The sequence below is a fragment of the Macrotis lagotis genome, chromosome 1 (genome assembly GCF_037893015.1).
Source record: "Macrotis lagotis isolate mMagLag1 chromosome 1, bilby.v1.9.chrom.fasta, whole genome shotgun sequence".
In the NCBI taxonomy this organism is placed as follows: Eukaryota; Metazoa; Chordata; class Mammalia; order Peramelemorphia; family Peramelidae; genus Macrotis; species Macrotis lagotis.
This window is the reverse complement of record NC_133658.1, coordinates 278866308-278890870: the sequence shown is the minus strand read 5'-3', so window position 1 is coordinate 278890870 and position 24563 is coordinate 278866308. Positions and strand designations below refer to the sequence as shown.

Below are 24563 nucleotides of genomic sequence, written 5' to 3'. Positions count from 1 at the left end.
GCCCCCTAGCTGTAAAAAAATTACAGATCTTTTTAAATTTTTATTCATTTTTAGAGTTCCAAATTCTCTCCCTCCCTTCTGCCTGCCCCTCCTTCATCCCTTGGGAAAGCAAGCATTATGAAATCAATCATGGATGTGAAGTCATCCAAAACATATGTCCATGTTGCAAAAAAAAAAGAAAGAAAGAAGAAGAAAATTTAAAAAGTATACTTCAGACTGCACTCAGAGTTCATCAAATTCTCTCTTTAGAAGTGAATAGCATTTTTCAGCATCATTCCACTGGAGTTGTCTTAGAGTTTTATCTTCATCAGAATAACTAAGTCTTTTACAATTGATCATCATTACATTACTATTATTGTATACATTGTTATACTGGTTCCATTCATTTCAATTTGTGTCATTTCCTATAAGTCTTCCCAGATTTTTCTGAAACCAATCTGTTCATTATTTCTTAAAGCCTAATAGAATTCCATCACGATCATATACCACAATTTGCTTAGCCATTTCCGCAATTGATAGGCATCCCCTCAATTTCCAATTCTTTATTAAATGGCAGAACAAAGTAATGAATATAATGGAATATTGTGCTGTAAAAAATGAAGAAAGATATGGTTTCAACCACCAATCAACTGATGCAGAGTGGACAGAACCTAAAGGACAACCAACTCTTACTATAACAACAGTGTAGTAAAGACAAACAGTTTTGAAAGACTCACGAATTCTGATCAGAATCCCAGAGGGCCAACACCACCCCGGGACAGAGAGGGGTTGGATTAAATTGTACATACATTTTGGAACTTGCCAACTTGAGAATTTGCTTTGAAAATTTGACTAGTCAGCTTTATCACAAAGGCTTTGTTTTTTGTTTTCTGTTTGTTTTTGGTCTTTGGTTTAGGTTTGGATTTTTTTTAATTTGGGGCTTTTTTTGTATTTTGTTTTAGTTTAGTTTTTTTTAAGAGAGGAAGGTGATGTGGGAGGGAAAAAATAAGTGCATGATAATTTAAAAAAATAACTAAAAAACGAACTCCCTTCCACAATTACGTAGAGAAACTCTAGTCTCAATTTTACCCACTCCCACAGAGGGAAAGCACTCTCAAGTTCACTGCGACTCTCGCCCTCTTTCTCAGCCCGCAGGGGAAGCTGCGCTTGCCCGAGCTGATCCGCGCTCCCAGCTCCAATAGGCAAAGCCGCAAGAGAAGGAAGGGCAAGGGCAAGGCGACTGGGGTTTGACTTCTACCTCAGCCCCGCCCACTCCCTCCTCTCTGCCCCGCCCACTCCCGGCCTCCCTTCCTGCCTCTCGCCCAGCAATGGTTAACCTGGGCCTATCTCGAGTGGACGATGCGGTGGCCGCCAGACACCCGGTGAGCAACGGGGGGGGCCCGTCCTGGAAATGGAGGGTTAGTCCCAGCAAGAGCCGAGAGGCAGGAGCTGGGGGAGAGGCACCTGCACGGCGTGGGAGCCGGGGGACGCGGCATTGCTCTCCTGGTGTTTGGGGGGGGGAGTTCCTCTTGGGTGGGAAGGTCTGCTGCCCTTTGGGAGGGTCTCCTTGGTGACTGGCACCCGAACCTGTACTCATCCCAGGGACTCCGGGAGTATGCTGCGTGCCAATCCCAAGCCTTCATGAAAGGCATCATAACATTCATTACAGGTAGGCTGGCAAGTTGGCTTATGTTCCGGGAAGGGGGAGGGTTTGTCCTGGACCTTTCTATCTCCGACTTGTACCCTGAGGTGCCCCCCCCTCCTTGATCAGGGCACACTGAACAAGAGTGGGGGTCAGACTAATCAGGGACTTGGCCATTAGCAGGCACCGGCACAGCCTTCTTCCTACAGAAGCTCCTCCAGAGAAAGTTGCCCTATCCCATGCAGTGGACAGTGCTTCTGGCCATGGGTAGGTACCAGAAGCTTATGGGAGAGTAGGGGGAGGGGAGGTACAGAGGTGTCTATACATTGGAAGAGATTGCTGAATCCTGACTTGCCAACCACCCATGACCCTGACCTGTCCAGGTAGTGTGATTTTGCCTTCTATTCAATCAGTTTTCCTTAAAGAAATGAAAGGGTTGGGGGGAGGAAGGGTTAAGACAACCAGCCTGAGATTCCTCAATTATTTGAGACCCCACTGGGTAGCCCTCTACCCAAGTCATTCCATTTACCTCTGCTGGCTGAAAATTATTTCCTGCTGCCAGACCCTAGCCATGGCTCCTTTTTTCCAAAGATCTGGGAGAGGCTAAGAAGCCCCTGATCAGAGTCTGTGCCCACCCCTGTTCATACCCTTTCACTCCTGTAGTCCATCCTGTTCCCTTAGTTGCTGGCTCAGTTGGCAGCTATGCAGTGACCCGGGTGGAAACACAGAAATGCTCTGATCTCTGGCTCTTCTTAGAGACTGGACAACTACCCCAGGACCATGTCCCAGGTGAGTGGAGTCCCAAGGGTCAGGCAGGTGGGCAAACTATACCATAACTTTCTCTCAAGGAAACATCCTGAACTACAGGTATGAAGAAAAAGATAATGTGAATCAATTAGAAAAATATTGTAGCCTACAACGCTGTTCAGAAATGAAAGGGAAAAAAGGAAGGGGGAAGGTAAGGGAGGGGGAGGAAGGAGAAATGAACAGTAACTAAAGGCCAATCACATAAAACTTGTCTTTTCCCTTCTGTCCTGGCTTAGGGTTAGAGTTGTGGGAGATAGGGACTGGGAAGGAATGTTTGTTCCTTAGTATAGAGCAGGCAGAAAGCCCTAAGGTCATTGAGCTTCTGGGAAAATGTGTGGTTCTTGAACAAAGTTATGAGGAATTAGGTACAGATTGCAAACCAAAGGCTGCATCCTTGCAGACCTACTTACAAACACAAGCTCAAAGCCAGATACTTTATAAAAAGTGTTTTGGGAAGTGCATCTCAGGGAGCCAAACAATTCCCTTCTCTCTCTTGGGTTCTATTTTCTAGCTTCCTCCTAGGAGCACCTTCTTTTATCGGGCTCCATTTGTCCCCTTGTGAAATCAACAACAACAAAATCAAGCAGATACAGTGTTTCTTTCATTTCTTACAGAGCCAGCCTCTCCAGGGTGCTCAGATCCAGAACAGAAGAAAAATCAGTATGGAGATGTTTTGGAGTAAAGATCTTCCATGATTTTGTCTATAGTACCATCATGGCTCTTCCATCTGTACATAAGCATACCAATCTCTAATTCGTATATACTTATAAAAAGTGATCTATCATCCTGTGCAGTCTGCTGCTTTTGTGCTCTCTAACCAGAAGGACTAGAGATTAAGGGCAATTAGAACTGGTATAGACAGTGGGAACTGTACTTAAAACTGTTATAAAGTGAAACACAGTATCTATTGCATCAATATGCTGCTATCTTTGATCCCTCCAGGATCAAAAAGCCAGAGTTGGAAAGAGACCTAAGTAAAGTGAGCCTATGTGCTAATGGAGGCCTTCTCAACTTTCAAAAGTTGTAAAAATGGAGGAAGATGAGAAGGAGCCATCATGGAACAAAAATCTAAAATTTTAATATATCCCTTTTAGGCTAAGGACTGTGTTTAGTGTTGAGAAATATACAAAACTTAGATAAGACCTACCTGCCCTCATACAACTTTCCATTGAATAGGGAGATAAAGCAAAAATAAAGGTAACAAAATACAGCATGCTAAATACAAAACAAAGATCTCAACAAAATGTCATGCCCTAAAATGTTGCACCTTAAGGGGAAAGAAAAGAGATACTCAGAAAAAATTGTCTTCACTGAACCCTTTGTTCAAACCCAAGACGCTTACTAACTTGTATGAGTCATCATTCAGTTCAGTACATGAATAAAATGATCAATTAACCTGAATAGATAATAAAATTTGGTTCTGAAAGGAACTCTAGAGAGGATATTTTGCAGGTGAGAAAATCAAAGCCTAGAGAGGTGAAAAGGTACCTCTTTGATCAGATAATAAAAAAAAATGATTTGAACCTAGGTCCTTCATTCCCAAATCTTATGTTCTTTCAGCTTTATCATATGAATTGATAATTTTTTCACTTTACCGCAAGGGTGCTATAATTAGCTAATTATCATAAGATTCATTTTTACTTGGTCCAAGAATAAATGCCTATGGGGTCTATTAGGGAATAGGTCATTAGAAAATGTCTAGTTGAATGACTGCAAGTTTAGGACTCTGAAGTTCTATGAGAATTGAGAATCCTATGCTTCACAAACAGCTCCACTCAGCTCACAATGAGACAACTGGATCAGAGGCATTACTTAGCCTATCAACCAGAGTGGAGGAAGGTGGGCAAGTTAACACCAGAGTTTTGAGAGCTTACCCCTTTGGGGGAAAAAAAAAGACTTGAGAGTGACCCAGAACTGTCACCATGAGGGTCCAGGATCTAGAAAACTTGAAGGATAAGATCCAGGAGCTAAAGACCATCATCAAGTTCCAAGGTAAGCTTTATACCCATTCATTCCATCTCAGACCCTGGCATGATAGTTTGAGGCCTCTTAGGAACAGACAGTCAGTCAGCAAGTCTAGAGTTAGACCTGTGTTTGGCACTCTGTGAGTATACATATAAGAGATGCTGGTTCTTAGCCTCACAGCACTAAGATGCCAAAAAGACTAACATAGATAAGTAGAAAACAATACAGAATAAGTCAATAACTAAGTTTGAAATATAGCACAGATATATACTCTGGGAGTTCGGGGGGGAAAAAAATCAATGTATGGCCTTGGGGGGAATTCCAGAAGATCCTAGGGCTTAAATTGAAGCCCAAACTTTGAGATCTGGACAACAGAATCAGGGGAAAGGTATAGTAGTAAAGAAGGAGGAGGGGCAAAAAATGAAACTGGGAAGCTGCCATGAGTCATGGAATTCTAGAGAGAGTACTCCCACATAACTATAATCCCTCCCATAGAGAACTTTTCTTACCAGGTTGGAATCCATGAGACTCTCCTAGGAATGAATGTTGTTTGCTTTGAATAAATTCCTATATTCTGTGAGGCGAAAACATGGTCTAAGAGGAGCAAGAAGCAACAAAATTCATCCATCTGCAAATTTATAGGTTACACATTTTTCTACTGCCTGTCCTTCCCCGCCCCCATCCTTGGCAGCAGTCTGGTAAAAATTGCAATACACATTTTTGTTTAACATATTTACATATTACTCATTTTGTATAAGAGGAATTAGGGCTAAAGGGGAAAAAAACCCATGAGATAGGAAGAAAAACATAAGAGAAGTCTTAAGAAAGTGAACATAATATATATTCTGTGCTTTAGTCTTTTGGAGTTTTTTCCCCCTCTAGATGTGGATGGCATTGTCCATAACGGATCTCCCAGGGTTGTCCTTGATCTCTGAATTTGCTGAGAAGAGCTGCTTCCATCACAGTTGTTTAACTCAAAGTGTTATTAATGTGTACAATGTTCTCCTGGTTCTGCTCCCTTTGCTCAGCATCAGTTCATATAATTCTTTCCATGTTTCTCTATCACTCATTCCCCAATTGATGGTCATCCTCTCAATTTCCAGTTCTTTGCCACTACAAAAAGAGCTGCCATAAATATTTTTGAACATGTGGGATTTTCCCCATTTTTTATGATTTCTTTTGAATATAGGTCTAGAATTTGTATTTCTAGGTCAAAGGGAATGATCAGTTTTATTGTTCTTTAGTCATAGTTCCAGATTGCTCTCCAGAATGGCTGGATCAATTCACAATCTCACCAACAGTGCATTAATGTCCCAGTTTGGAAGTATTTTCTGACAGTTATCCTCTCATGTCTTGACTCCTGTGCCCATCCATACTGCATCTGATTTACCTACAGAAAAAGGTCAAGTTCTACAAATCAAGTCCTTGGAGGAGAAGGCAATCCATAACAAGGATGTGATTAACATCCTGCAGAACAACATTCGTCATTACTACCAAGACTGGACAACTGCCAAAAAAGTATGGAACTTGAGCTAAAGCTCTGGGTAAAAGTCCATTTCCTAGTAGGGAAAGAATCTATTTCTCTAGATTCCCTTAGCCCCATAACTCAAAGTCATTGTGGGCCCTATGGTGACTAAGGTACTCCACCCCATCTCCCAGACTACCCCATCTTCACCTTTCTTGGAAGAAGTCTGACTTTGGGGGTGGGGAGGAGAGGGAGGAGAAAAAGGTAAGGAATAGCCATTTGTAATATATGTTGGAAGACCTAAGATTAAATCCTACCTTTGACACTTACTATCTTGGACAAGTCTTTCATCTTCCTAGTGTGTGTGTTTCCTCAACTATTAAATGAATGAAGAGAAGAAGTTGAATTAGCTGACCTCTGAGGTCCCTTCTAGCTCAAGAGTTATAATCTGGATCTATGATCCTTGGACTTCTCCAAAGAAGCTTCTCCCAACTGGGGACAACTTTAGTTGCAGAATCACCTAATCAGAGTATGGGACAAGGGAACTATCATGTGGGGAGGAACACTGGTTTCACACATTTCCCTAGTCAAGAGATTCAAGAAAGCTTCCATATATCATTTCAGTTCAGGATATTAGACAAGAAAACTATGTTGGTTCTGAAAGAAATACTTTCCCAGCTCTCAGGTAATTAAGTCACAGGAATTTAGAGCTAGAAGGAACTTTAGAGGCAATTTATTCCGACTCCATCTTACAGAAAGGCTTTGACATGATAGGAAAGACACTCCCTGTTCTTGGAGAGTACTGAGTCTTATGGGTCAATCAATCAAGAAACACTGGTTAAGCACCTATTTTGTGGGGATACAAAAAAAAAAAAAAGGTAAAAGACAGTACCTGTCCTCAAGGAGCTAACAATCTAAGTGGGGAAGCCAAATGCAAACAACCATGTAAAAATAAGCTCTATACAGGATAAATCAAAAATAATTAATAAAGGCACTAGAATTAAAAAGGACTAAGAAAGGGTTCCTGTAAACTGAGATTTTTATTTTTAGATTTTTCAAGGCAATGGGGTTAAGTGGCTTGCCCAAGGCCATACGGCTAGGTAATTAGTGTCTGAGGTCGGATTTGAACCCAGGTACGCCTGACTCCAAGGCTGGTGCTCTACTTACTGCGCCACCTAGCCACCCCCTTAAACTGTGAGATTTTTAACTGGGATTTGAAGGAAACGAGTAAAACTAGGGGGCAAAAATGACTGAGGGACAGACAATCTATGAAAATGCCCTGAGACTGTATCTAGTTGGAGGAACAAGAAAGTCAATGTCACTGGATAGAAGAGGATATCAGGAATGGGGATTAAGTGTAAGAAAACTGTAAAGGTAGGAAATAGGGCAGATTATGAAGATCTTTGAATGCCAAGCAGGATTTTATATTAGATCCTAAAGATGGTAGGGAAATATTAGAATTTATTAAGGGGGTTCATGGTCAGACCTGCATTTTAAGAATATCATTTTTACATCTGAATGGAGGATGGATTGGAACAGGAAGAGACTTGGAGTAGCCAGACTAACCCAGGTTATTGCAATCATCCAAGCATGAGGACACAAGTATTGGCAGTATCACAAGACAGAAGGGGACATAGTTGAGAGATTTTACAACAGGTCTTGGCAATAGATTGGATATGATGGGGTGAGATAAAAGTTAAGGATGAAACCTTGGTTTTGAACCTGGGAGGACAGTGATGTGTTTTATGGTATTATCATCCCTTCCACATCACAATTTTCCCATCATGGTTTCAATATATCACAGGTTGGCATAATAAATGGGAATTTTCAGGGAGTTTTGAAGAAGTCACAGATGATATGTAAAAACCAGCAGATGGGGGGCAGCTAGGTGGCACAGTGGATAGAGCACCAACCCTGGAGTCAGGAGTACCTGGGTTCAAATCCAGTTTCAGACACTTAATAATTTCCTGGCTGTATGGTCTTGGGCAAGCCACTTAACTGCATTGCCTTGCAAAAAAAAAAAAACAGCAGATGACATGGGAAAAGATTAGGACCTCAGAAATATATAAAATATATGTATAGTATATATAATATCAACCCAAATTTCACAGTAAGATATTGTAAAACATTCCATAAAAGAAAAAAGAGCAAATTCAGACTTCTTCTCTGGCACAAAGGGAGGGTCAAAAAATTTTATGCCAATTTTCCCAATCCCACCATTCCCCAATCTTGCAAGAAGTTTGGAAAAGGGCATTATTTGAGGGGGAATAGATAATGAGTTCCATCTGGAACATATTAAGTTTAAGATGTCTATAGGTCATCTAGTTCAAGATGAGATGTCTAATAAGAAAGTTCAAGATGTTAGACTGGTAGTCAGAGAGGTTAGAGCTGCACAAGCAGATTTAAGAATCATCAGCATAGAGATGATAATTGAATTCATTGGAGCTGATGAGATAAACATGTAAAATAGAAAAGAAAAAGAAAAGGGCTGAGGACCCAGGTGGAATATATAGAAGAGAGTTATTAACTGAAAAAAAAATACTTCATGTTTATGTAGTGCTTTATAGTTTTCAAAATATTTAACATTATTTTATTTTATTAATTGGTTGTATATATTATTTTATGATTCTATACCTATATCATATTATATATATGTATATATTAAATATATTATTTTTAACATTATGCATTGTACCTTGACTCTCACAAAAACTTTGAGGTAGGTGTTAATGTTATCTTCGTTTTACAAATATGGAAACTGAGATTAATTGACTTGCCCTGTGTCATTCCACTAGTGTCCAAAATAGAATTTAAACCCAGGTCTTCCAAATCTAATGTTTTATCTACTATAACATGCTGTCTCATAGTCTGCTCAAAATGTCTGCTCAGGGAAAGATAATTTTTCTAATTGCCATGAGGCAAGAGAGGCAGGTTGTGGGGAGGGATGTCAGTAAGAACTGAAATGAGGGTAGGGGAACTGGGACCAGAAGAGATGAAAGAGCAAGGAAGAGCAATTGGTTTGAGGAGGAAGGGAAGAATCTGGAATTGAAGTCAAAAGACCTTGAAATCTTGATTCTACCACTTTACTAATTAAAGGATTATGGGCAAATCACTTTATCTGAGGTTTACTTTCCTCCTCAATCAAAAAAATTTATTAAGTACCTACTATGTACAGGTATTATGCTAGCCTCTGGGGACAAGGAATAAAAAAATCTCTTGCAAAGAGCTCATTTTCTAATAGGGGAAACAAAGTACATATAAAAATATAAATTTGATACATATATATTCAAAGTATTTGAACATGGATAGTTTGGAGAGGTTCACATAATGTTTGAATGCTTCTTAAAAGAAGAGAGTGACTCATCAGGTTGGAGGTAAAGAGGGAGTACATTCTAGGCATGAGGAATGGTTATTACAAAGTCACAGAAATGGGAAACAGAGTATTTTGGAGACTAGAGAGAAAGTCAGATGGCTGTATTGCAGTATTGAGGGGAAATATGTCCAGCGAGGCTGGAAAGAGGGGACCAAGTGGTGTTGGTGATTTAAAAGTTTACAGAGGGCTTTATATTTTATTCTAGAGACAATAAGATGCCACTAGATTGCTAGCAGAGTCGCATGATTAGATCTGCACTTGAGAAAAATTACTCTGGTAGCAAGTATTGGATGAACTGAAGAGAGGAGATCTCCTTAAGTTAGGGAGACCAATTAGGAAACTGTTTCAATAGTCTAGTTGAAAAGTGATGAAGGTCTGAGAGAAGGGTTTAGATGCAATAGATGTTGTGAAAGTAGAAAAAGCAAGATTTGACAAGTACTTTTAAATTTGGAATAAGTGAGAGTCAAGAATCTAGAATACTGCTCAGATAACAAACCTGGGAGACTTGAAGAATGACTTTCACAGAAATAGGGAATATAAAATGGGAATAATTATAGTCACAATACCTACTTTAAAGCACTTTATAAATATGTACAATTATTAAATTTTACTGGGTGGGGATTGTGTTGGGGATTGAGGCTTGGACCCTGGAGCATCGGGGTATAAGGGGAGAAACAACTGTGGCTTTGGAACTGGTCAGCTAAATATCCCTCAATTCTACAGCATGATGAACGGACCATTGCCCGAGCCTGCGGCAAGAACATACCTTTGAAGTTGGCCACTTATCCAAGTACTGTGGAGGTAACAACTAAGGGAGGATGCATAACCAAGAACCACAAAATGTAGAAATAGTATATCCTACCCACCCCTCCCAAAGAATAGCCCAAAATAAACCCTTTCTTTGATGTTTAAGTAGAAAAATTTCAAATGAAATATACACCCATGAGAGTATGCCTGAGGACAAAAAGGCTCCCAAAGCCATCCCACCTTATACCACAAGGAAATTGGGATGTTGTTAGCTCTCTGTTCCCTGATAAAAGTTCTGAAGTGTTGCCATTGGCTTTTGAAGTTCAGAATTGGGGGAGGCATATGATGTCTTCAAAGCAGAAATCCAAAAAGGAAACGTTGAAGTAGGAGAAGTATGCTTTACAGAACTGAAAGAAATAATCTTATCACCATGCCAGTCTCCATCCTTGCACCATTTCTAGTCTTGGACCCCATCCCAATGTCTCCACTCTACCTTCTTCCCTAAGTTCCCCCTGTATCCACTCTTCTGTCCTTCTCCCTCTCTGTGTTTCATAGTCTTGGCCCAACCCTCTTGTACCTTTTACAGGTAGCTCGGGAAAAGTTGCGTAAGTATATTTTTGACCGTGTGAATGTTCACAATGTGATGCTACACCTTGTGCGGCAGCGAGGGGAGATGCTCGAAAACATGCAGTTAGAACTAGATAATCTGTTGAGCCAGCAGAACAGTAGCAAAGAAGAACTGCAGCAACTGCAGGTGAGAGGGCAGACCAGCAAAACTTAAGACTTTACATTAGCACTTCTCATTCCCTTAAAAAAAACAGTTTGAATTCTGAGAGAGACCACTCAAAATCCCAACCTCAGGTCCCTCAGCATTAGAACCAAAAAGCTTTCCCAGAACTTGCTGTGTCCATGGAGCTAATACCATAAACCACACCCTTGGTAAACCCCAGAAAAGGAGAGAAATATCTCACTGTGTGGAGACAGAGATCACAGAGCATGAGTACAAACCCAATGCTAGGGTGGGGGAGGGAGGAGGGACAGAGCAAGGAGTTCCTTCCAACCTATCCTTTGGTTACTTCCCTTTTAACACTGGGGCAAATCCCTCCCTATGGGGAGGCTATGGTCTTGCCCCATTGGAGCATATTCCTACCCCTGGCCCTCCCCTTTGTGCTTTAGAAATTCCTACCAAATGCACACATAAACATACATACTGCTCTCAACTTTCCAGATCATCCGTCAATTAGAGAACAATATTGAAAAGACAATGATCAAGCTCAATACTAGCCAGAACATTTATTCACTCTACATTCCACTGTTGGATTATCTGAAAAAAGTGAGTCCCATTCCGCTTTTCCCACCTCCATTCCCATCGATACTGCATTTTAAGTTGGTTAGTTTAGTTCCAGGAAGTCTGCTTAGTGTGCAGGCGGGGGGGGGGGGGGGGGGGGGGGGGGGGGGGGGGGGCAATGGTTTCAAATCTGACTACTTCTGTTGTCTTGGGCAGGTCATTACACCTGTCTAAGTCTGTTTTTTCATCAGTAAATGAGAGAGTTGGCCTAGACAAGGTCTAAGTTACCTAGTAATATTTCAGATTTGAGTTCACCTATGATTTCCCTACTTTGAACTCAACCACCCCAATAATAATCTAATGACTGTTGATTAGCCCCTGGGGATGGACAACTTCAAAATGGAATGCTATCTATGACATAATAGGACTCAATATCTGACTCTTCTGCTAAAGGATCTTTAGTTCTATCTTCCATGTTACCAAGCAAAAGCCAAAATAGAGAAGAATGCCTCTATATAACAAAAAAAAAAAAAAAAAAAAAACTATGTATATCCAGCAGTATATCCAGGCTTCTCCAGTGCTCTTTCTCTTTCAATCAAAAAAATAAATTTTTATCATGCACTCACCATGTACCAGACACTTCAGGTACAAAGAGCTAAAAACAGTCCCTGCCTTCAAAGACTTCATCTTCTAATGAAGTAAGCAATATGCCAATAAGACAATGCATGCAAGTTATCTACAGAGCCAGCCAGAAAGCCACCTTGAGGGGAAGGGAGGAACCAGGAAAGGCCTCTGGTAGAAGATTAGATTTGAGCTTTCTCCCACCACCCACCTATATACATGATTCAGGTGTATAAGTCAATGAAATAAAATAAAATAAAATTGCCTTTAAGCACCTCATGGATGTCAAAATATATTAGAGTGAAATGAGATACTAAAACTAGAACAAATGAAAAGTTAGTATACTGCAATGGTATAAGCTCATTATTCAATGAATCAAATTGGGAAAGTTGTTTTTTAACATAGAGAAAAGTAAATTTAGATGTCTCATGCCTCATGCCACAAACATCAAAAACCTCCAGATGGATTAATGAGCTAAATGTACAAAATAAATCATAAATTAGAAAAAGCAGAATAATATACTTATTCCAGATATCTAATTTGTCTCTAGATAAATCTCTAATTGTCAAAGAAATAAGTCAATTATATACACCTTTAATTAAACAATAAAAAGTAAAAACTTTTCTTTTAAAAAAACAGAATGGGAAAATATTCACAATGAATATGACTATAAAAACATGATTTCCACAATTTGCCCAAGCAAATTTAAGTCAGTAAGAACAATAGCAGTGGCTAAAAGACCAAAAAATATGGTCAGTTCAAGAAAGAAGAAACATAAATGCTTGGAAAGCTGTTCATTCTCACTAATAATTTGGGATAGAGAGAGCCTGAGCCCTGGAACTTCATCAACATATAGGGGTATCTGCAACCCTTGAGAAAAAACTATCCATGCTGATCTATAGCTGTCCTACGACTTAATATCTTAAAGAGCCAAGTTTGTTCAATGTCTTGAGAGGTTAAATGCCCAGAATCACACCATCACTATATGTCAGAAGCCAACCTTGAACAACCCAAACTGATCCTCTTAAGCCTGTTTTCTCTATTGTGTACCATCTGATTCTCCATTAAAAATTTAGGAAATTCAAAGGAAAACAATAGATTTGCCACCTCATATCCATTAAACATAAAAATTATCAGACCCTCAATGTTTAAACACTAGCTAATTAATTCCCTGCTGGTCTCCCCACTTAGATCAGAATCAGAACCAGGGCACAAATTGCAGTTACCAATTCTATTTGTTCACCCAGTCCCATTCCTGCCTGTTTTCCCAAGCAAAAAGGGCTTGTCATCTTGATCATTTTTTCATCTTTCTCTTCATTATTTACTATCTCTTTCCCCAGTGCCCTTGAATATCCCTGTCTTCCCCATCCATAAAAAACACTTCACTTAAACTTTTCATTCCCTCATACTATCATCCCATCTCCCCTTTGAAAACTCCTAGAAAAATCAACTGCCTCTATCTCCATTTTTATTCACTATTTACCTCCTTATAATATGACTCCATTCTCCTGAAAATTTTCTCTCAAAAGATCTTTTAACTGCAATATTCAAGAGCATTTACTTGTCTCCATACTACTGATCTTTGCAGCTTTTGACACTAATCCATCATTTCTCCTCATTTCTCAGCAATGTCTGTGACATTGTCTCCTCATTCTGATCCAACCTGTCTGACCATTGCACAAATCTGGTGGCTCATATCCAGAAGTTCTACAGACTATCTCAGTTTCCTTTGCTTGATCACATCCATTTCCAATCTACCTTCCATATGGATCCACCTAAAGGCAATAACATGGGCCTTCTTATTTCTATATATCCCTTTCCCTTAAGTTACTCCTTTGGGATAATCATTATCTGCTGTGGGCTCATAGGATTATATGATCATAGATTTAAAGCTAGAAGGTCCTTAGTGATCATCTAATTCATCCTCCTACCTCATTTTTATGGATGAGAAAATTGAAACCCAAAAAAGTTAAATGAATGCCCCTAAAGTCACACAAATAATGCTTATGGGATTTGGTCAGAATATTTCCACAGCACTACTGTTGCTTCCCAATATAAATGACCCCAAAATAGATAAAGCTACTTGAAATCTTTCTGCTGACCTTGTCTCATACTGCCAACTACTTTCTTCCAAGAAAGATTTCCATCTAGATATCCAATTAGCATCTTAAACTCAATGAATACAAAAAGAACCTTCATCTCTCTCCCTCAAAGATTTCCCTCTTTGTGTTATGGACACCACCACCTTTCTTCCAGTCACCCGTTTTTACAGTCTTCCAATCAACATTGCCACATCTTTTACCATTCTTTAGCCAACAATCAAATAATCACATTATTCTCACATCTGCCCTTCTTCTATATAATCATTTGTCAACTTTCCTAGGTCAAATCCTCATAAGTCCTGTACACTAAGCAACTGCAAGAGTTTACTTTATTTTCTCCCTCCCCTAAGGCTCTGAAGGACTCTTTCTCAGGTACAAATCTGATCTCATCACTCCCTTTGTCAGAAATTTTCAGTGGTTCCCTAATACCTCTAGGATAAAATGTAGCATTTAAAGCCCTCTTCTACATTTCCATACCTTTCATATTATTCACCTTCATGTACTCTCCATTCCCACCATACTAACTCTGGTATTTCATTTCCCACTGCCATCCCTCTGCACAGGTTTATCCTCCATATCCAGAATGCCCTTCCATGTACCAGTCCCTCAAGAGTCCTTTTCTTTATTCAGGTCCCAGATTAAGTGCTGTTGTTCAATCATATCCAACATGGCTTGCCATTTCCTTGTTCAGTGTACCCTCATTTTATGGGTGAGAAACTGAGGCAAATAGGGCTAAGTGACTTGTTCAGTAAGTGTCTGAGGTTGGAATTGAACTCAGATTTTCCTGATTCACTCAGCTGCCCTTTTTAGCATTCCCCATTCCCAATTGTTAATGCTTTTATTCTCCCCTTCAATTCACTTTCTATTTATTTCTATGTTTTGAAATTGTATCCCAGTACTTTAAATGTAAGTCTCTTAAGGATGGGGATGACTTCATCTTGTCCTTCATTGGGGGCTGTCAACAAATCAAGACCGTTATTGCTTCAAGGATTGAAATGTCAGTTGACTGCTTTGTCATTCCATTCTCCATTCCTGGGATTGCCAAAACCAAAACATGTCCCTAGTCACTTTTCCTCAATGTTTGCTACCTCCCCCTTTAGAGTGTAAGTTTCTGGTGTGTACATTTAGCACTTAGTAAGTGTTTGATATGTTATCTTTTATTCATTCACTATCATATTTCCAGCTCCTAGCACAGTCTATTACAAAATAATATATTCTTAATGTTTATTGCATAAAGAAAATTCCCTGTGTTCTTGTCATCAGGAGCTGACACACTATCCATCACAGCTAGACACGCTGCAGAACATGGTGTTGCTTTACCAGAAGGATCTTTCCGACATGACTTTAATGACCAATGAAGCCATAAAGATGACAGAAGAGGCCAAGGTCAGGAAACTGAAACGGGGGGAAAAGATGAGGGGACCTCCCACCCCCACCCCAGGCTAACTCTAAGTTTTTCTTTTGGGACACTTAATTCGATAAATAATCTGGGAGATTCATGCTCCTCTCCACTTCCTACATCAGAGGTTAAAAGGGGATATATATAACCACTAGCCTCATATTCATTCCTTTCCTGACTATACCCATCCTCCCACAATGTCATGTTACCCCTAATTCCTAACTCATGCCCCACTCCCAGGTCATAGCCTAATCCTAGCTGCTTGTTTCTTTCTACTGAGGCTGTTTCCTCCCAAGAGTTGCTGTGGATTTGTTCACACATTCCTGTGATAACCCAGAGCTCTGACCACACAGTGGGTCAGTCTGAGATAAACCCGGTGGGGTCTACAATGAGGCAGAGGTAAATCAGTTTACCTAGGATTAGTTTGTGGATCACTGTCAATCCCTGTTCCCATCATTCCACCCCAGGTGAACATGACAGAAATGGAGACAGCCTTCCTTGCTGAGCGCAGGGCCAGGGAACAAAAACTCATACAACAGAAGAAACTGATTGAAAAGGTTCATTCTGCTGTCATTGACAAGCACCGTAAAACGAGACCCTTGGAAGTAGGAAGTAAAAGTTCCACTTGGGTGAGTGTTTGGAAGGAAGATTTTCATGTTCCTGCCATATCAGGAAGGGGAGAGGGGGTCAAGATTCACATACTCTCTGCCCAAAGTGACCATCTATGATTGATACAATCACTGTTTTTGTTTCTCTCCACTCCCACCCCCAAAGGGCAGGCAAGATTTGGAATGCTCCTCCTTGGTGACCTCAGAGCCACTAAAAGGTAAAAAATAAATGATGAGTAGCTTCTGTATGTCTTAGCCTCCATCTTGGTTTCTTGGAAAAAGGTTTCTCAGATAGTCCCAGTCCAGGGCAATACTCTGAAGGATCATGCCCCAGGAGGTCAATCATTATACCCATGTGAGGGAATACAGACTCCCTGGGCAATCTATCCATCACCTAACTTACATGGGCATGGGGCATGGGGTAGGAACCCAAAAAGGACAGAGACTCATAGAGTGATAGGAATTGCCTGTTCCCCAGGTACCACTCTTAAATGGATGGCCTATTCACATCAAATATTATAAGTAATGTATTTTGTCAGAACTCAAAACCTGTATAAATGGAAGCTATTACAAGTATTATTATGGTACAGATTTGTATGCTTGCTTGTTCCCTCCAATCTGAGAACTTGGAAACTTAATCTTGCAAATATATATACAAACACATATACATATATATAATATTTATACATAATACATATGTGTCCATACAAATATATATGTGCATGTGTTCTTGTCTCTGTTTCTAGTACTGGTATTGGTGATAATGGTTCATGGGAAAAGATACCAGGACACAGAACAGAATACAACTGGTCACCTAATGAACTCTCCTACTAAATATCATAATAATACTAATAATAACTTTCATATATGCTTAAGATTTGCAAAAGACAATATATATATATACATATGTATACATATAATCTCATTTTATCTTCACAAATCTATTACATGGGGTGCTGTTATTACATTTTACAAATGAGACAATAGAGGCTGAGAAAGATTGTGTTTGCTCAATGTCAGAGGTGGCATTTGAAGTCAAACCTTTCTAAATCCAAGTCCAACATGCCTGCACAACACCAGTGAATCTCCTTTGACTCATCAAATTCACTATCTGAATTTTCTCTCCATTACATTCCTTCATATACATCAGACTAGTTCCTGTCTTCTTGCCCCTTTTACTCACACCACTGTTTTATAAACTGAATTATTTGAATCAAAGGTTAGAGCTTTCTTCCTTCATCATACCTAGCAATTAGTTTTTCTACCATCAGGATCAAGGATATACTTCCTAAATAAACTGACAACTATGAGCAACTCTCATAGCCTTGGTGTATACCTGAGCTGGCATCTCTAGCCTCTGGCCTGGTCCATCCTGTTACTTACTGATCAATATGTGCATTCAAGCAGCTACAGTGACACTGAAGGCCCCGGTATCAAATGGCTTTCACAGGGTATGACATCAAGGTAAGGGGATGAGTCCCTTGAGTTCCCAAATAGATAAATCTGAGTAGAACTCTAAATTCCCAGAAGCTTATGTAAACACAACTTTATTATAAAGAAAAGTGAGAAAAGAGGTAGAATTTAACAACTTCTTTTTAAAAAAATAAAAAAAGTGAGGATGAAACCACATGCTACTAAGTTAAATATTTCTCACACCTCACTCCAGTCCCAAGTCTCCCCAGCCCCATCCTAGTGGCTTTTTCCTGACTCTTAAGTAGCTTTGTCAAAGGAAAAGATAGTACAGGAGATTTGAGTTAATGTTTTGAATTGTGTCATCTTCCAGTCTCATTTTTCCCAACTGTAAAATGAGAATGCTGTGTTACATAATCCCTTAAGGTCTCTCCCAACTCAAACATTCTGTGACTGGGTATTCCCAGAGACACAATGATGGGCAAGCACTTTGGAGGAGACTCGATAACTCCCTTGCCTTCCATCACCACCCCTATATGACTACTTTATTCCACTCCTTTCAGGAAAACAGCAAGATGTATCCGAGTCTGATATTGAGTACCAAGCAGCTGTCACCCAAATAGTGGAAAAGGTCAAGACTGCTGTCAAATGCTCTCACCTCTGGGTAAGAGCAACTTCTCTTCTTTTCTCAGAGCCCTAAGGTGGCCTGGAGTCAGGGAAGAGGAGTTTGTGATGGCATATAGACCAAGCTGAGGATGGAAAAACTCCATGGGTTAGCTTGAGTAAGGACAGAAAGCAAATCAATTCCAACCCCACCACTACCACCACCTTCACCTCACCCAGTAGATGACACACCTAGTCCACAAACCACACATGGAACTGTGGTATATTATAGAAGAATAATGAACCTGATATCCAGAGGCCTGGGTTCAAGGCCTAGTTGTACCACTTGGTCATCGTTTGTCCTCTTTGGCCCTCAGTTTCCTCATATAAGCTGAGGCAGGTGGATTAGATCATACTTAATGTCCTTTCATTTGTAGCTTTCTGTTATCCTAGCCAAGTCCCAGGACATGAACAAGCTAGATGGAAAAAGAGAAGGAAGAAATGGGATAGCTTCAGGATCTCTTAAGTCTTTTGACTCCCCTTCCATGAATAGGAATGACTGTGCCTAGGGCAAGTTAGGGGAGTTCTTTACCTGGATACCTGTGCTGCTGGCTTCTGCATACTTGTGGCCTTTGCACAAGATTACAAGAAGCAAACTGTAAGAAAGTAAGCTTTATCATTGGACTAGGTGATCTCCAAGTCTAAATCCATGAGTCTACGAACTTTTCCCCTCCCCACTTCTTTCACACCACCCTGCCTTTCCCCCTATTTCTACATATACACCTTTTCTGGGAGAGAAAGAACTGAGAAAAGATTAGACTTGTTATTTCACTAGTTTTGGTCATGGTGTAAAACTCAAATTGAAATAGGGCCTTCATAAAGATTCTTGCAGGCTATAGATTGACTTAAAAAACTACATTTTAACATTATATTTTTTTGAGGTAGCTATGTGAAAGAGTTGACAGAGTGTCAGGCCTGGAGTCAGGAAAACCTGACTTCTAATCCAGCCAAAGACACTTACTTACTAGCTGTGTGCCCTTGAGCAAGTCACTTAATCCTTTTTGCCTCAGTTTACTCATCTGTAAAGTAAGCTGGAGAAGGACATGGCAAATCAGTCAAGTTCCTTTGCCAAGCAAACCCCAAAAGGGGTCACAAAGAATCAGACAGAACTGAACAACTTTTTTATAATTTTGTTTATTTTGCCAACTATTTCCCAATTACATTTTCATCTGGTTTTCCAGCAACAACCTGCAGGTCAGCAGTTTGTGAAAACTGACCACTCCTCTAGAACTTACAGTCTCAAATAGCCTCCTGACTCTGTGGGAAGGGTATATGACTTGTCCAGAGGGTTACACTCTAAGTGTCCAAAGGACTAAAATTCCAGGTTTTCTAGTTCTAACTTTACAATTAGGCTAAATTCAAATTAGGCTTCTGGTTAACAATCAGCACCATTGGCCAACAGAGAGATCATGGAGTTTGAGGAAGTCTGAGCTATATCCCAGCTATGTGGAGGGAAGGGGTTATGCTCAGCTCTATTTGGGCTTCTTGGTATTTCTGTCCAAGAGGACTGTGTTGCCTCTTTCCTCACTTGTACAGACCTAGGCCTACATTCTTCTTTCCTTGCATACCAAACAGGATATCGCAGGCAGGTTCCGGGCTCAGAAAAACACCCAGGAAAACCTGCTGCAGCAGTCCAAAGAGTATGAAGAGAAACGGAAAGAGCTTGAGGCCCTCCTGCAGAAGTTGGACCTAGAACGGGCAATGCTCAAGTTTCATCAGGACCCAAACACCAACAGGTACAGGAGAGAGGGTAAACCTGGGAACCCTCAAGTCTTCCCCTAAGCCTTCCCTAGAAGTGAATTCTCATAGTTCTAAGATCTGTTCCAAGCTTCTACCATATCCATAGGAAGATGAAAAGGATCGTGGGCTGAGTACAAGTTTCAGGTGGTCAGCAGGCATTGCTAAGCATCTACTATGTGCCAGGTATTAGAGATAGGCACAAAACAGTGCCTGCTCTCAAGAAGCTCAACACAGGGGGCAGCTAGGTGGCACAGTGGATAAAGCACCGGCTCTGGAGTTAGAAGTACCTGGGTTCAAATTCGGTCTCAGACACTTAATAATTACCTGGCTGTGTGGCCTTGGGCAAGCCACTTAACCCCACTGCCTTGCAAAAACTTAACAAAAACCCCAACAAAAAAAAAAAAAAAGAAGAAGCTCAACACAGAAACAACTCTGTGCAAGATATATACAAAACAAATTGGAAATAATCAGAAGGCAGGCAGTAGCATTAAGAGAAATCAAAAGGTGGGACATGAGCTGAGACTTGAAGATACAAGATAGAAAGGAAGAGAGAACATTCTAGATATGGGGGACAGCCAGTGAAAATACTGAGAGTCAGGAAATACAGTCCAGTGTCACTGGACCTCATTTAGAGGGTAGTCAGGTATAAGAAGATTGGGAAGACGGGGACCAGGTTTTTATTATTGTTCAGTCATTTCAGACTCTTCATGATCCTTTTTGGGGTTTTCATGGCAAAGATATTTGGTTCTTCTCAAGCTCATTTTACAGATGAGGAAACTGACACAAATGGGATTAAATGACTTGCCCAGAGTCAGGCAGCTAGTAAATGTCTGAAGCTGGATTTGAACTCAGGTATTCCTGACTCCAAACCTCCACTGCACCACCTAGCTTGCCCTCGATTATAAGGGTTTTAAAAAAACAGATAGAATTTTATATTTGATCCTGAAGATGAAATAAAGTCAATAAAGTTTCTTGAATATAGATGTGACATGGTCAGACTTGTACTTTAGGAAACTCATTTGAAAGCTTAGTGAAGGATGAACTGGAATAGGCAGAGATTTGACACAGAGTCCAACCAGGAGACCATTACAGTATTCCAGAACTGATGAGGACTTTTCACCAGTAAGGTAGCAGTGTGAGAGGAGAAGGGAGTGTATTCAAAAGATGATACAAAGGTAGGCTCAATAGGACTTAGAAACTGAGAGGATGTGGGAGAGAGAGGAGTAGAATGTAGGGAGCTGAGGATGGCACTTAGGTCCTGAGTTTCAAGGACTAGGTTATTTTTATCCTGGGCAGGATGGCTACCTCAGTGCCCATTCCCCTACTTCTTTTTTTTTCTTATTTAATATTTATCTATTCTCATTTTGTACAAATAATGTTTTTTTATACATTAATAAAATATTCTTGTTTAAGAGTAAACAAAATACCCTCCCCTACTTCTTTCTGGACTCTGGGACCTATAGATTTAAGAAGTTAGAGGAGAAAATGAAGGTGATGCTGGAAGAGGAGAAAGAAAGACTACAACAGGAAAATCAGAACTTGATGAAGAGTGAGCAGATGCTTCTCAATATTCAGCTTGGCATTGACAATCTGTTCATTCGACTGATAGGCATCACATTGCCCTCAAAGGTATTGCTGCTCTGGTCAAATCTCAGCCCAATTTCCTTTAGGAAAACAAGAAATGCCCCTCTGACCTTGATGGTTCTAGGAAGAACCAGTTTAGGGAAAGCCACAGATTTTTCCCTAAAATGATTTTTCAGATTAAAAATGACCCCCTTAAACCTTTTAGTCCCTTAATAATCTGTTGGGTCTCTATAATTAAGTTATCTTGATATATTGGAGAAAGGTACTGGATTTGGAATTTTAAAAAGTCAGATTGGTGTCCTGATTTTGTCTCCAGTGAGAGCTTGGACCTAAGTTTACTCATTTGTAAAAACAATAAATTGTACAAGGTCAAAGGAACATATTTATACTAGCAGTCCAATCACCAGGATATTCTTAGAAAATGTTTCCAAACAAAGGGTGAAGCAGTACAGCCTGTAATTTGTCATAAAGTGATCTGCTTCAAAGGAGGAGAAGCAACACAGCATAATAGATAGAGGAGTAGAAAGACCTGGTTCAAGGCTTTCTCAAACTCAAAAAGTCACTTTAGTGCTCCCAGGCAACTCTTTTTGTTTGTTTGTTTGTTTGTTTTCGCAGGTCTGTGGGGTTAAGTGACTTGCCCAAGGTCACACAGGTAATTTTGTCCGAGGCTGGATTTCAACTCAGGTGGTCCTGACTCCAGGTCCAGTACTCTATCCAATGTTCCACTTAGCTGCCTCTACCCAGGCAACTCTTAAGAAAAATAAGTTGTCATAAAAATGCTGACCTGCATCATTAGAGAGAGTTCTTCCCTGGGAGCTTTCTACATTAACAAAATCACAGGTCTAGTAATTAGAAGAAGAAGAAAAAAAAAGAGTGGCCTTGGAGTAAGGAGAATCTAAATTCAAATGTGACATTGGATACTTACCATTTGTGTGATTTGGGGCAAGTCACTTAACTTCACTTAACTGCCTGCCCCACCTCAAAAAAAAAATGGTTTCAAAGGTGAGGGGGCCAGTGGGGAAATACCCTGAATATAGCTCTAGAGATTAGCCAGGATTACTCCTCTCAGCCCTGCTATGATTTTATAGCTTCCTATTATATTACTTTTCAGTCTTTTATCTTCCTAGGTTTAAAAGATCTAATCAATTCAATCTTTTGAATCAAGTCTCATCTAACCATCCCTCCCTGTCCCAAGAATTCTTTTAGTTATATACCTGTTTTCTGAATCTTCTCCAATTCAGTCTTGATACATCCCCATTCTTCTGATGCTGAGTTCAGTTACCCAAAATTTGTCCCCTAAACCCTATCTAGGTCCTGTTTGTTCTGAGCTAGTGGTATCTCCCACTCTCTACCTTGTCCCTTCCCAGAGGAGTATAAAAAGGCACTTAAGATATGACCCTTCACCCAACACTCCCTCCAGTCTGAAATTCTGATCCTGGGGAAGCTCCCTGCAGAGATGGGTTAAAGGGAGAAAGTTGAGAGGAAAAGTGACACTTCTTTGTCTTCAGAAAGGAATCCCTACTCCTGCTGATATCAAAGATTCCTACAGCAAACTACAATTCTGTGAGAAGAAACTACTTTATCTGATAGAAATAACTAAGAAATATGCGGATATATGCAAAGAGGTAAATGAGGGGGAGGACAAAGGCAGAAAAGTTCTTTAATATACCCCCTTCTCCCAGCGCTTCTTTCCCCTGGATCTATCTTATGAGAGCTCTGCTTTTACAGCCCTCCCAGAAAGTGAGAGACTTCCTAGAGGAAACAACTCTAAAAGAGAAGCATAACCTGAGGATTACTTTTGAAGATATTGATGATGATGATGGGAGAGGTGAGTTACAGTGTCCTAGGGGATAAATCTATTGAAAATTCATTTCAGCCTTATGTCTGAGGCTGCTGATCCTGACTTCAGCAAATTCAATCTCCCCCAACCCCACAAACAAAAATTTAAACAACAGGGATAAGAAGAGGAATTAGACATAAGTATTAGTTTTTAACTTGGGGAGAACTCAGTAGCTGAGGTTTCTAGTTGTCTTTAATGGGATTGGGGGAAGTCTGTGGAATACTAGACACCCCCACATAGGTCTTCAACTAAACATTTCCAGATATTCAGAGCAGCATTTCCAAAGAGGAGTAGCTGGGAGTATATGAGGCAAGATGGAACCGGATTAACACTTTGTTTAACTTTCTTCCCTCCTCCCAACATGATGGACTATGTTCTGAGAACGTGCTTCCCCCCCTGTTCTTAGTCTCTGAATTATCAGATTGATATCAATTATCAAAGATGAGCTTTTCTGCCATACCACCATCCATCATTTGATTAAGAAATAACAGTTTACATTTGCAGGGCATGAGGAAATGGACTGGAACATGTTCTACAGATTATCTCAAAGGGACTTATTTAAATATCATGCAGCATGGGAAGAGGGGTATTTCTTCCTTGATTTCCTAATTAATAATAATGACAATGTTAGTCTGAAAGCCCTGGTGGGTAGGAAAGGGAGATGGAATAAAATTGAATTTAAGGTTTGCTAGTAGGCCACTCTCCTGGAGTAACAAATTCAGTGACTCTATCCTCATGGGAAGTTAGCACTCCTCAGATAACCTCCTGGAGAGGGGTCTGGGAGCTCCTCCACTTTCCTTTTGCCTTTTATTTTTTCTAGAATCCTTCCAATTTCCTGATGTAGACCATAGTTATATTCCTTCCCGCGAAGAGATCAAGAAGGAAAGTGAAAATTTGATTGAATCTAAATCCAAAAATATCAAGAAAGGGAAGAAGAAATAACCTTGATCCTTTCCTTAACCCTGCAAAGGCTAACATGTCCAACTTTCCAGGTCACAATGGACCGCCTCCTTTCATGGTCAGTTTATTACCCAAATAAATTTTTTTCAGAACTGAATATAACATAAGCCATTCATATAGCAGCTACGGGGTAAAGGAAGATGGATCTTGAGTGGAATCATCATAGGAGATTGAGGATAGCAACCCCTAATGCCTGCTGTCAACTCTACTTACAGAAAGGGAGAGTTGAAGACTGTATAGGAAAGCAAAAAGAGAGTTAGATATGAGAATTGGGACCCCTGGGATATCTTTCTGGCTCTGCCCTAACTCAAACATCATCAATCTGCCCAACACTGTGCTAAACCCCAGGAGCACAAAGAAAGGTAAAAGA

The 24563-nt window shown here is 40.2% G+C and overlaps 2 protein-coding genes across 5 annotated transcripts; both read left to right on the top strand.

Annotated features, from left to right (window-relative positions):
* The first annotated feature begins 1251 nt into the window (after positions 1-1251).
* Positions 1252-4420, top strand: TMEM141 (transmembrane protein 141). 4 transcript variants are annotated; one of them, XM_074210661.1, is made up of 5 exons: positions 1252-1361; positions 1582-1648; positions 1805-1888; positions 2303-2410; positions 3043-4420. In XM_074210661.1, the coding sequence occupies exons 1-5, from the start codon at positions 1308-1310 to the stop codon at positions 3108-3110; spliced, it is 381 nt and encodes a 126-aa protein (XP_074066762.1). In that variant the 5' UTR covers positions 1252-1307; the 3' UTR covers positions 3111-4420. The 4 variants fall into 4 exon arrangements, with proteins under 4 accessions (XP_074066762.1, XP_074066760.1, XP_074066761.1 ...); XM_074210659.1 differs by having other exon boundaries at positions 2285-2410; XM_074210660.1 differs by having other exon boundaries at positions 1802-1888.
* On the top strand, positions 4341-24301 carry CCDC183 (coiled-coil domain containing 183). Its single transcript, XM_074210657.1, has 14 exons — positions 4341-4420; positions 5790-5911; positions 9955-10032; positions 10565-10732; positions 11207-11311; positions 15253-15375; positions 15856-16017; positions 16163-16214; positions 17970-18070; positions 19645-19805; positions 21273-21438; positions 22902-23018; positions 23122-23221; positions 24054-24301. The coding sequence occupies exons 1-14, from the start codon at positions 4351-4353 to the stop codon at positions 24173-24175; spliced, it is 1647 nt and encodes a 548-aa protein (XP_074066758.1). The 5' UTR covers positions 4341-4350; the 3' UTR covers positions 24176-24301.
* Positions 24302-24563: the final 262 nt, after the last annotated feature.